This window comes from Ailuropoda melanoleuca, chromosome 5, assembly GCF_002007445.2.
Source record: "Ailuropoda melanoleuca isolate Jingjing chromosome 5, ASM200744v2, whole genome shotgun sequence".
Lineage (NCBI taxonomy): Eukaryota > Metazoa > Chordata > Mammalia > Carnivora > Ursidae > Ailuropoda > Ailuropoda melanoleuca.
In genome coordinates this window covers 2,131,471-2,144,907 of record NC_048222.1, presented here as the reverse complement: position 1 = coordinate 2,144,907, position 13,437 = coordinate 2,131,471, and the positions used below count along the sequence as shown (strand labels likewise).

Here is a 13,437-nt window from a genome sequence, read left to right as displayed (position 1 = left end):
TCTTTTTTAAAGATTTTACTTATTTATTTGAGAGAGAGAAAGTGAGCGAGAGAGCGAGCACAAGCTTGGGGGGGGGGTGCAGAGGGAGAGGCATCCCAATCCATGCCCCGCTGAGTAGGGAGCTGGTTTCTGGGCTTGATCTCAGGACCCTGGGATCATGATCTAAGCCAAAGGCAGATGCTTAACTGTCCGAGCCACCCAGGCACCCCGAGTCTAATAAATGTCTTAAAGTTATAAAACTTAGTAAGTGATAGGATTGGGATTTGAAATGGAGTCATCTATCTCCAGAACTGTGATAGCCAGATTCCAAGATGACCCTGGTAATCTCACCTTCTGGTGGGCACACACTTGGATAGTTCCCTTCCCAAACTGGAAAGACTGACCTATGTAACTAATATAATATTGTGACTACTAAATTTAGGTCATAAAAGATCTTGTGACTTCAGTTTTGCTCCCTTGGATCCCTCATTCTTGGGGAGGTCAGGTGCAATGTCGACAGTTCCAGAGTAGCCCCACAAAGAGGCCAAGGAACCGAGGCCTTCTACCAACAGCCAGCACTGACTTGACAGCCATGTGAGCCGTATGGACCATCTGGGAATTGGGTCTTCCAGCCCCAGTCAAGTCTTCAGATGACTCCACTCCCAGGTAATATCTTGACTCCAATCTCATCAGATATCCAAATCCAAACTACCCAGTTAAGTCACCCCCAAATTCCTGGCTCATGGAAACTCTGTGAGATAATAAATGCTTATCATTATTTTAAGCCACTGTCAGGATAATTTGTTATGCAGCAGTAGACAACTATGTAAGAGTCTGTTTCTTTAACCATTATGCCAAACTACTCCCATGTATGAGTTAACTACCTGTGTAAATGCATAGATTTTAAATTTACAAACAGCAAATACATACAATTCAGAGGGAGTGAAGAGGGAAAATAAAGGAATGCTGAGGAAATAATAATCAAAAGTATCATGGATAGAGAGAGAAAGTGAAGAACAGAGTAGAGATACACAAGGAGGCCAAATGCAATCGGTTCTTGTTCATTGAACCATCTCTTCCAAAGACACCAGCAACATCATGGAATAAATAGATGCTGAAGAGATTGACATGGAAAATGATTATGAGTTTAATAATTAAAGGTTAATGAAGAGGTAGTTAATATCTCTGAAGTCATCGTTTCTCCAGAGGCTTTCTTTCCAGACAGAAAAGAGTATTTGCTGGGTTCTTGCCATGATTAAGAGATCTGTGTCTTGACTCTTAAGAGTGCATATGTAGACACTTAAGTTTTATATTCTTCAGCTCTTCTAGGCCAAGAAAGGACATCCCAATCCTCCATCTCATCCCCAGATCCAAACTGCTCTCCACCTGTACCTTTTGCAAGGATCCTTCCTTCATCCAGATTCTGTAAGATTCCCTTGCTGGCAACCTGAAGGGCAAATCACTAACCTCTCTCAGCCTTTCATCTTGAAACAAGATGGATTCTTGGAGTCTTGATATGCTTCAGCATCCAAATTAAGTTTAGATTTAGTAGATTTACTCTTCCCACATTTTTTGTTTTTATTTTATTGGTCTATTTAACTTTGGGCCAACGTAGAACAATTTGACTGAGTTTAGAACTTAAAATATGTGTGTGTGTGTAGTAAATATATAAGATATAAAAATATACACATAATATATACATACTCTATAAGGTATAAAAATGAGTGTAAGATCACCTCTTAAACTGCAGCCTCTAACACAGGTTTCCTTCAGTCTGCTGATTGAGACACGTTATTTATAAAAACAGTTTAGTTGGTTGTCATCAGCTTTGTTGAAATTGAATAGAGAGAAGAAAGAAGGGAAGGGAAGAGAAGGGGAGGGGTGGGGAAGGAAGAAGAGAAGGTAGCAGAGCCAATAACTCAAAAAGGCACACCTACCACTCTGTTCTGTTTTACAGTTAGGGCATTCATACATGAAGGTATGCGAGTGTGAGCATAATGATGTAAAATGTGTTTCTTAATGCAGATTATGGCCAGAAAGGGTTTTAAAAAAACAGATCAGCTAATAAACATATGAACATAAACTGAAGCCTTTACTGTTTAGATTACAAAGTACCCCAAACTTAATTGCTTAAAATAACCACCATTTTATTATGCCCACAGATTCTTTGGATCAGGAATTTAGACAGAGCAGAATGGAGTTGGCTTGTCGCTATGCCACGATGTCTGGGACTTCAGCTGAAAAGACTTGACCGCTGCCAGTTGGAATAACCTGGAGACTCCTCTCATATTTCTGGTCCTTGAACTAGGAGGTCTCCAATATTAGGACAGGAAACCAGGGCACCCAGACAAGGTTTCCAACACAGCTGGGCTTTCTCATGGCCTGGTGGTTGCAGAATCACCAAAATTCTCATAAGAGAGCCCAGAGATGGAAGTCTGAGGGCTCCAGAAAATAAGGCACAAGCTGCGTTGTCCTAAAGAGTAGGGGCAGGGCCTTGCAAAACATACAGCCTCACTTCCTCCACGCTCTCTTAGTGCAAGCTGTTACAAGCTCACCCAGATTCAGTGGGACAAGAATTAGATTTGATGAGAGCACAAGAGGCAAGACAGGGAGAAGGGAGTGGGGGTCAGGAGAAATTGGCGCCACCATCTTTGGAAAATTAAATTTCTCTCATCATACAACCAGGAGAATGTCCCTGAGCAGTAAACTAGATTAGTAAATACATCGGGCCACATTTATACAATGAAATATAAAACAGTGCAAATCAACAAACTAAAGCCCTCTGTCCCAACATAGTACAGAGGGACGGTTCTTATTGAGGGAAAAAAGCAGGACGCAAGGAATACGTATACTCTGATCTCGCGTATATACGTTTCAAAACCAGGACAAACTAAACCATAATGTTCATGGACATATATATGTGATAAATCTTAGATTAAAAAAAAATAAGAAAGAATTTCCGTGAAAGTCCAGATAAAGAGCAGAAGGAGGCCACAGACTATACTACGCGGGTGTCTGGGGAAAATTGGTACACATTTTTTTAAAAAAGTTTTATCATATTTTTAAGAGAAGCGTGCTGTTTGCTAATAACAAAGTAAACCATGCTTATGTAGAAACTTTGAAAAACATAAAAGCTTGGGCACGAGAATAAAAATCGTCTACATTTCCACCACTATGGAGAATCTCTGTCACGTTTAGGGATATTTTCCGTTTCTATGAAAACTGTTACATCATGGTGAGATGTGAAGAGAAACTTTTTTTAGAAAACTTTTTATTTTGAACTAATTTTAGATTTACAAGAAAGTTGCAAAACTAGTACAAAAATCCCGTTATATCCCTCAACGGGCTTCCCCTCATGGTAATGTCTTCCATAACCATGGTACAGGTGACAATTCAGGAAATGCAACCAAACAAAAGAAAACAGACAAAAGAGCAGGAAATGGACATTAGTACAATATTATTTACTAAACTTTAGACTCTTTTCAAATTTGACAAACTTTTCCATCACCGTCCTTTTTCTGTTCCACGATCTGATTCAGGATCCCTCACTGGATTAACTTACTGATTTCTCAGTATTTCCAGGTCTGTAATAGTGTTGTCCTCTGTCCTTGTCTTTCATGACCTTCACACTTTTGAGGAGCACTGACCAGTTATTTTAAAGAATGCCACTCGATTTGAATTTGTCTGATGTTTCCTTATCAATGGAATGCGTTTATGCATTTCTGCCAGGAAATATCACAACAACGAGGAAGGGTCTTCTCGATGCAAGGAGTTCACCGTGTCAATATTTCCTATTACGTGTCATGCTTACGTGCTCACTTACTGAAGATGATGTCTGCGGAGATTAGCCGCTGTATGCTTACTACCTTTCCTTTGTAGTTGATGGTGTCTTAGGGAAGATAGGAAGATATTCTGAGACTGAAAACTCTGCTGCTCCTTAAACTCTCACCGAGCGAAGTTAGCACCCACATGTGGATTGTGGCTGCAATAGGGCAGAACTGCACCTTCTGTTTATATGTATTTATGGGTACAGATTTTATTGGAGGAGTTAAAAAATCCAATATTATCCATTTTTATTTTGTTGCTCAAATGGCACCAGCTTTGGCCATTAGACATTCCTTGAGACTGGCTGGCATGTTTTTTCAATGCTTCCATCTTTTTAAAAACATGTCCTTATCTTCTGGTACCACGAGATGTTTCAAACCCATCCTGTATCTCCCTGCTCCATCCTTGGAATCAACCACTTGTCTAAGGAGCCCTGGTTCTTTTTATTGGAGAATGATGCTTAAAAAATAAAGATTGTGTGCCGAGTGTGCTCATTGCTGTGAGGGTGTCACAACTGGTAGGCCCTCTCACCTGACAGAGCAAGGAAATATATGTGTATATTAATCCATGCACACACACACACACACACACACATCTATGTCTCCATACCTATATAACTGTACATACACCTGTGGTTCTAATCCAGACCCACAAGTTTCATTTCAACCAAATACTTATTTTTCCACCTGTAAGAACACTACATCTCGTTGTCTACAATGCATTTACTTCGTTGGTCAAGTCTAGTAGACACATGAGTAGTTTCCGAATGGTTAAGCCATTTCCCTGAAATACTTTTATTAGATTATTATTCAGTGTTATTATATTATTCAGTTAATACAGCTTGGTTCATTTGTTAGTGCTTGTATTCCATGTTGGGTTCCTTCCCCAAACCTATCGCTTTTGATAGTTTATTTTGCCAGAACATGAAACCTTTCTATAGTTGTCAGAGTCAGAGCTGCACAAACAGACATACTTGATAAACCGATCCTCCCTACTCACCCTGGCTACTCTGTTCCCCTCTCTCCCTTCTTTCTACTCCTTTCTAACCTTCCCCCCATAGATAACTCATCTCCTTTGTTTTGGGTTTATCCTTTCTGTATATCTTCTGCATAAATAAGCAGAAAATGTGTTTTCTCATAGCCCCTTCTTTCTCGTAAGGAAGGTAGCGAACTCTGGATACTCTTTTGCACTTGGCTTTTTCCCTTAGTCATATATTCTGGAATTTACTCCTTAATACTTCCTAGAGGTCTTTCTATTTTTGGAGCTGCGTACTCCTCAATTCTGCAAGTGTGCCCTCGTGTGCTCGACCACTCTCCTAGGTGTGGGTATTAAAGTTCTTCCCAATTGTGTACATTTCCAAACAAGGCGGCAACAGACAGCTACGGGAGGCAACCACACTTTCGATGGCTGAATTCCATAAAAAAGAACAACAGTTTTTAAAGGAACTAACAGCTCCTTTTAAGAAAAATTCTTCAGAAATGTTCTACGCCAAAAGCTAAGATAGAGTACCTGTTAAGAGTCCACAAAGGGGAAGTCTGTCCCAACAGATAGAGTTCTACCTGTGGCCTTCACGGTGCCGCCATGTCCCCGTGCACAGGGCACATCTTCAGTGAAGAAGCCGGGCAGAGGCACTCAGTGTCTTACAAAAAACACCTCTTCCCCAAACTCTGTTTTCAATAAAGCAATCATGGTAACATTAAAATAACCAAGTCCATAATTAACTGCTTGGAACCCCGAATTGTAGAGTAAAAGGAACCAGGTACAAGCCTCCCATTCCTTTCCATTTTTTCTGCAAGTCGTACTGCTGATTCTCTAAGCACAGCTGCTATTGTGTCCAAAATGCAAACGCTCACAGCGCGCTCCCCACTTCCCGTCACGCAAGGTTTTCCTTAGAGGCTTAGAAAAGGTGAATATGAGGAAATTACTTTTTTAGCTCATTAGAGATTAATACACTTGAGAATATTTCATGAGTTCAAGAAATTACATGAGGAAGACTCCTGCCACTCTGACCCTAAGTAGAAATACATTTCACAGAAGAAATACATTTCACATCAGGGGGCGTCAGCACACAGTCAAAGAACTAAGTAAATAATTGGAACCAAATGAGTTGGGCTCTGGTATTTGATATCCTATTCTACTTCATTAAAAAAAATAAAGAAACATTTGGCCTGTGCTACTCAATTGATTTCGCAACCGCTAATGATTATTCAGACCTGCAATCTGGAACACACTTTCAGAACACATGCTTTGAAGCCAGACAGATGTGAACTGGAATCCTAGATGTACCTCATAGCGGACTCAGAAGCCCCTGGCCTGTGAAGCCATGTCCCCTTATGTAAAATAGGGACAATATCTCAAACTAGGGATTGTTGCATTGACAAAGCCAGAATGTAGGTAGCACAGAGTACAATGACCAGTAAATGGAAAGGGTAGTTTTTATTAAGAATGATAAAATGGCAGGGCGCCTGGGTGGCACAGCGGTTAAGCGTCTGCCTTTGGCTCAGGGTGTGATCCCGGCGTTATGGGATCGAGCCCCACCAGGCTCCTCCGCTATGAGCCTGCTTCTTCCTCTCCCACTCCCCTGCCTTGTGTTCCCTCTCTCGCTGGCTGTCTCTCTCTCTGTGTCAAATAAATAAATAAAATCTTTAAAAAAAAAAAAAAAGAATGATAAAATGGGATGAGAAGTGGAGATACTGTGCTAGGTGATTCGGGGAGTCCCCAGGCAGCTGAGACCCAGTCCACCCTATGTGGGTGGAAAATCATGAAGCATGGGAGTCTTTGCCATCGCTCTCCTTTCTCCTTCGAGAGGCCACTCTCAAGCCCAGTCGGGTGAGAATCCAAGGAAGTCAGGATTGGACCACTGCTGGCCCCATCCTCTCAACCCGAAGTCATGTCCAGCATGGGCGTTCTTATTCCACAGGAACACTCACATGAGGGAAAACAGTTTTGTCCTGTTGGTCACCTCCAGCAAGAGTGGTAGTTCCCAGACTCAGCTGGGCATCAGAGGGAACTGAGGACTTGTTAAATATTCAGATTCTGCGACTCACTAGAGTTATTAGTCAGAATCATCTGGAGCAAGACTTTGGAATCTATATTTAAAATATAAGCACATGTGCTCACACGCATACACTACTTAGGTGGATACCATAGAGCCAGCCAAGCTGGCAGATCGATAGTATAAAGTAGAGCCTTTTGGTGTTTCTCCGATTCATCATAGAAGAGTGTCAAATAAATATTTGCTTTAATAGTGGGAGATCGTCCATGTGTTATTTGAATCCATCACTTAATTTTATTTATAGGAAAACACACCGTACCATAGGACGCAAGCAAACGTGAGTTGAAAGATCACAGAATTTGGAGAAGTTAAGTCCCTCTAAGTCAGAAATAGTAGGGGATATATAGATTCAAGTCAGACATTTAAGAGAAAACTTCCATGGGTTGCATAACTTTCAGCCATTTACAAGAGGTATTGTCACTAAAAATGAATATAACATACTGTTCTGGGATTGAGTGCCCATAAATCAATTTCCCTAAAAACTATCAACTAGTCTGTTTTGGAACCTTATCCTCTCCCTTTTTATTTTTATATATACCAAAGGGCATATTTGTTTTTCACTAGCATGCACTAATTACATTGAAATGTTTATACATTAGGGCTTTTAAAATGCTGATAATTTACATCGCTTTTATACCAGCATTAATTTAGATAACATTAATTTGAAACATTTGAATAATGTATCAAAGATATGTATTCTCTTTGATTTCAGTAGGAGGGTCTGTTTTGTGTGGAGATGATTAATAAAACTAAAAATTGATGTTATGTCCAGTGCAGTATTACAACCATCTGCCCCCACAGAATAGTGTCATATCACTTTATAGCACTGGCCGAAATTGTACTTCGTCTCTCACGTACACGGCTTGTAAGTTTTTAAAGACAATTCCATCCAGACCATTTTCCAGGAATAATTCCTTGAGTCCACGTCCATTCTTTGTACATGTCTATTGCCAACGTGTAGTCTTCACTGAGTGGGCAGCTACCTAAACAAACCCATCTTTCAGAGACCTTGCAAAGGACGACTTCAGAGGGCAATGACTTAACTTGCATAGTCCCTCAAAGATCTGCCTCTGAGATGGAGATCTGAACTTTTAATTCAATCCGACATGTAATTTGTTTTCTTTTTTATGAAACTCTGGGTAACATAGGGCCATAATCTTCATGGCTGAAGCCATACGTATTTGGTGTGTGGACCAGCTATTCATCAACTATTGAGTAATAACAGGGTCTGGGATTCTCTAATAATGGGCGTAGAGATGTTATAATTTACACTTCTCATTTCATTCCCCTCATGATCGACGCTTGAATTTCAATTCTACCTCTTTTATTAGTTTAATCCTGAAGAATATGCGAAAAGAACTCAGCAACACTGCAAATTCTTCAGAGTGCCCCTCCACTTCCAGTGATTTTATGGCTTCATCTGTGTCGTGTGAAAATTAATCCTTTTCCATCTGTACACCCTGACTATATTTTGGGATCCCCTTACCGTCCCAAATATCCAGAATTCAAGGTATCTAAACTCATGGAGCAGTTGTCCAGGGAAAAGAGAAGCAACAGCCCCGCCCCCAACCCTTGGGAGCAGAAAGGAAAAGAATTATCCTAAAGAATTATTTAAAAACCCAGATGCAGCAGACAGAAATACAATCATGACTGCATAGATTGATGTCCCAGAGGTCCAAAATCTAACCCCAAATGGGCAATAATTTGTTTGGCATTAAACTAAACCAGTTTGATGAACTCAAATGCCCTCGGCTCAATAGGCAGGACTCTCCGAGGAGCCTGTGTTACTTCCCTCACTTAAGCGCAGATTTGTAATAAAAATCTTAGTGCCAGTGGCATGGTTTTTGGACATACAAGAAGCTAACCACTTGGAGAATCATATTTGAGAGGTCAGAAAACTCCACAGTTAAAGATCGGTTTATAATTTACGAAGAAAATAGAAAGTTTTGTTTCTCTGAGTTGAAATTTGAAGAGCACGGCGGGAAATATTGCAAGTTTTTGGCATAAAGCTTTGTGCTTTCTTCATAATTTGAGACCAGCGTGAAGCCTGAGGCTTCAGGGATCATTTTCTGAGAAAAACCGGGCGATTCGATGTAGAGAATTTTGATATTTTTGGCATTTTTTGAGGTGTAACAAACACAACTCGGGATCCGAGAGGACACTCTGCGGCTGCCAGCGAGGCGGGCTGGACAGCGCACCAATCACGGCGCAGCTCCGCCCTATATAAACGGGAGGGCGCAGCGGCGCGGCCCGAGTCCCGGCCAGTGCCTCTGCTTCCGGCGAATTGCTCTCCCCGCGCCCGGCTTCAACATGTCCGAGACTGCGCCCGCCGCGCCCGCCGCTCCGGCCCCTGCTGAGAAGACGCCGGTGAAAAAGAAGGCCCGCAAGACTGCTGGTGCCGCCAAGCGCAAGGCGTCCGGGCCCCCGGTGTCCGAGCTCATCACCAAGGCCGTCGCCGCCTCCAAGGAGCGCAGCGGCGTGTCCCTGGCCGCGCTCAAGAAGGCGCTGGCGGCCGCCGGCTACGACGTGGAGAAGAACAACAGCCCGCATCAAGCTGGGCCTCAAGAGCCTGGTGAGCAAGGGCACCCTGGTGCAGACCAAGGGCACCGGCGCCTCGGGCTCCTTCAAGCTCAACAAGAAGGCAGCTTCCGGGGAAGCCAAGCCCAAAGCCAAGAAGGCGGGTGCAGCCAAGCCCAAGAGGGCCGCAGGAGCGGCCAAGAAACCCAAGAAGGCCACAGGGGCTAGCACCCCTAAGAAGAGCGCCAAGAAGACCCCAAAGAAGGCGAAAAAGCCCGCCGCGGCTGCAGGAGCCAAAAAGGCTAAGAGCCCGAAAAAAGCGAAAGCAGCCAAGCCCAAGAAGGCGCCCAAGAGCCCTGCGAAGGCCAAAGCGGTGAAGCCGAAGGCGGCTAAGCCAAAGACCGCCAAGCCCAAGGCAGCCAAGCCAAAGAAGGCGGCAGCTAAGAAGAAATAAGTTTCTTTGGCCACCTGCTTAGAAGCTCAACACAACCCAAAGGCTCTTTTCAGAGCCACCCCAGACCTCAGGAAAAGAGCTGTTGCACACTATTCGTAGGGGGCGTGGCGGGAGGGAAGACGCACCGCAGAGGGGCGGTACCTCCAGCACAGGGGGTGGTTCTCACTGCAACTCCAGTTGCGTACACACGACCCTTTTAGGAGCTTGGTAGTGTGGGAGGCTAAGGTAGTCCAGAGAACATCGCCGACGTCCGTAAAACGGACACCGGTACGCCCGATGCTATTTCCTTCCTATTTCCTTTTTCCACCTCCCGGAACCGAGTTCCTGCAAACTGACACAGTGCGAGAACGGAGAACAAATTAGTTTTAAGAACTTGGTATCAACCCACCACAATACAGAGCTGCTCATAAGTCGACTAGGTTAGCTAGCAAGGGGTAAAATGTGTTAAAGACTGTTAGCCCGAGAACTCCATCTAGGACCTCAGCACGGCCACCAGGCGTGCCCTATTGAAGGGCCCACACTCAATACTTGAAGCCCTACTGTAAGCCAGCAGGGAGCTGTCTCCACGAGAAAAACAGAAAGCTAACCCAGTCACAAAAGTTTCATTGGTTCTCTTTGAAATTACAGCGCCATTGCTTTAGAGGCTTATTTATAGTAGCTTTGGGCAGCCTATTCTAGGCCTTCTGATTGGGTCGAAGCAAAGTAACGAAGCAGCCAATGAAAAGCTAGACTTCCAAGTATCTTTTACGTTCGCATTTGTGACGACACACTAAAATTAATCCAATCAGGAACGAAATCTTGCTAACCTCATTTGAATACCGCATCTATAAATAAACGGGGCTTTGGCGCTCCTGATTATTTGCCCAGCTCTTAGTTATACTGTTCTAAGCTAACTGTAGGATGCCTGAACCCACCAAGTCCGCTCCGGCCCCGAAGAAGGGCTCCAAGAAGGCGGTGACCAAGGCGCAGAAGAAGGACGGCAAGAAGCGCAAGCGCAGCCGCAAGGAGAGCTACTCGGTGTACGTGTACAAGGTGCTGAAGCAGGTGCACCCCGACACCGGCATCTCGTCCAAGGCCATGGGCATCATGAACTCGTTCGTCAACGACATCTTCGAGCGCATCGCGGGCGAGGCGTCGCGCCTGGCGCATTACAACAAGCGCTCGACCATCACGTCCAGGGAGATCCAGACGGCCGTGCGCCTGCTGCTGCCCGGGGAGCTGGCCAAGCACGCCGTGTCCGAGGGCACCAAGGCCGTCACCAAGTACACCAGCTCCAAGTAAACTTGCCAAGTAAGCGTCTTGATACCCAACCCTAAAGGCTCTTTTCAGAGCCACGCACGATTTCAGCAAATAAGCTGTAATCCTCTCATTCCGAGTGCTATTCTCGGATGTCTCCTAAATTGAAATCTGGCTAGGACTTTAATTTCAAGTAGGGCTAGGTAACAAGTATGTCCACGTTTACTGGTCAATTACAATACCTACTAAAAATTGAGTGCTCACAACAAAAACGGTTCTATACGACCGTTATTCCTTTAGTTTCACAAAATTAAATATCAATTTTAAATGAAAATGCCATTTCAAGGGTAGAGTTCTCGTTGCCCTGTGCAGGGCTGCAAATTCATCATGACATTGTTCAGGAACTTGGTAAGGACCGCTTACCCAGAGCACAAGGAGCAGGCTCTGAAAACTTCGTCCTGTTCAGAGCTTTTCTTTTTCTTTTTAGCATATAATACTGAATAAAAGCTGAAAATGTGAGTTTTCACAGAAATTTTACATAGGCTTTTCTGATGTAATACTGAAAAAAAGCTGAAAAGACGAGTTTTCTCGGAAATCTTACATAGGCTTTTCTGGTTTGCTCGATTTGGAATTGCTCCCATTTCTGCTGGGGGCCGGGGGAGGCGGTGGTGCAGAGCTGGCTCTGTGCTGTATCCTAAAGGCACAAAGAGACAGGAAAGGAAACCTGTCCTGTCTTAGGCCTTCAAATCCTCTCACCTACTGTATCTTCTCTCCTAGTGAGTCCTATTTCATTTAGCCTTCCAGCAGCATTTAGCTCTAAAGCCACTGGTCACAAGCAAGAAGCCCACTACTCAATCCCATAAGGTGTCTGACTGGCAATAGTTACCCCAGGACACAGGCCCCCTTCTCAGTACCCTGGACTCCTTCCCCCTGTCCTGGGGAGGCAAGGACTGAGAGGAGGGAGAAAGGGAAGGGAACCTTCGTGGCAGGATGTCGCTTCTGCTGCACAAATGGGATGGCATGAAGGGTTCCTGCTGCTGCTGGGGAATGATTATTGTGGGGAAAAGAAATCTAGGGAAAGAAGCTGGGAGCTGGAAGGAACTGGCCAGGAAGTAAACAGTCAACGGTTCAGAGTTCACCAAGAAAACTGATGAGAATTCTTTCCTGCTGTAGCTGACAACCTGACCGGTTGGTTACATCCTCACAGTAGAAAGATGAGCTAGAAATGAACACACATGCGCACCCACCCATGCCCACACTCCCCACGGAGGATTGCAACAAGAGTGTGCCCTGAGCCTCGGTGCTGAGCAAGATGGATTCTGCCACGAAGAATTGGGGCTACAACGCACTTGTTTCTGGCACTAATATCACAGGGATTCAGAATACACCCAGGCTGAGAATTAATTTAAGCATATCCCAAACTGGGGCCCCCCAGCACCTGGTAGATGCAAATACAAATCCTCTGTGGAGGAATAAGCTTCATTTTGGGGTCTCAACAACTCCCCACAGATAAGATACCGAAGACAATGACTGAGCCGCTTCACAACCAAAATCAACACACAATCCAACAAGACACTGTGACCAAGAATAAGAGAAGCACACGATGGAAACAAAAGGAATAAGAAGAAAATTAACACATGCGGACTTCAAACTGCTAACTTTAATAATTTAAAAACAAAAAAAGGACTATTTGAAATGCTGAGGGGCTAAGAATACAAAGAATTTTCCAAAAAGATTTGAAAGAACCAGATACAAATTTTAGAAATGAATCTCTCTATATACACAATTAATTTTAAGAAAATTAAAATGAAAGACTGGCTGGTTAGTCCAAATAGTCACATTTGGACTATCTTTTAGCCTTTTAGCCTTAGATGTCTTTTAGCCTTAGATGAAGAATTTCATGAACTCTGTAAGCAGAGCTAATCCAAAATGCAGGGAGAGAAATGTAAAAGTGAATTTAAGAGATCTGGAATTAGTAGTAAAATTGTCTGCCATATATCTGATCACAATACCACAAAGACAACCAGAGAACAGTGCAGGTGTGAGCTTCAAAGATCATGGCTGAGAATTTTTTAGAGTGGATGGATTACTCATGGAATTAAAAATAAATGAAATAGGTTGACACTCATACAACAAAAGGAGGAACACTCTGTCACACTGTGAACTAAGCCCCATAAATTCTCACAACAAATGTAAGGCTGATTTTCACAAGGTTCTGCTTTCCAGTCTGTTCTAACAGATGGCATCAGACTTGAAACACTGTTATAAATTCTTGGGGACAGGGGAAGGATCATTGAGAAATTATTTACATGCACTTTATATCTATCGGATTACTAAACTTTGTCCGTTCTAATCAATGTTGAATGATTTA

The 13,437-nt window shown here is 43.4% G+C and overlaps 2 protein-coding genes and 1 long non-coding RNA gene across 3 annotated transcripts; all 3 read left to right on the top strand.

The window, feature by feature from the left end:
• Positions 1–351: 351 nt before the first annotated feature.
• LOC117802203 lies at positions 352–3,201 on the top strand. The gene is made up of 3 exons (XR_004625260.1): positions 352–645; positions 1,300–1,404; positions 2,142–3,201. It is a non-coding gene; the product is annotated as an uncharacterized LOC117802203 (long non-coding RNA).
• A 5,909-nt stretch (positions 3,202–9,110) lies between these two features.
• H1-4 (H1.4 linker histone, cluster member) lies at positions 9,111–10,652 on the top strand. The gene is given in 2 exon segments (XM_002928526.4): positions 9,111–9,403; positions 9,405–10,652. Coding segments are annotated over 2 exon segments (660 nt in total). The 5' UTR covers positions 9,111–9,169; the 3' UTR covers positions 9,831–10,652.
• Positions 10,653–10,714: 62 nt separating this feature from the next.
• LOC100466870 (histone H2B type 1-M) lies at positions 10,715–11,131 on the top strand. The gene has a single exon (XM_011236404.3). The coding sequence runs from the start codon at positions 10,731–10,733 to the stop codon at positions 11,109–11,111; it is 381 nt and encodes a 126-aa protein (XP_011234706.2). The 5' UTR covers positions 10,715–10,730; the 3' UTR covers positions 11,112–11,131.
• Positions 11,132–13,437: the final 2,306 nt, after the last annotated feature.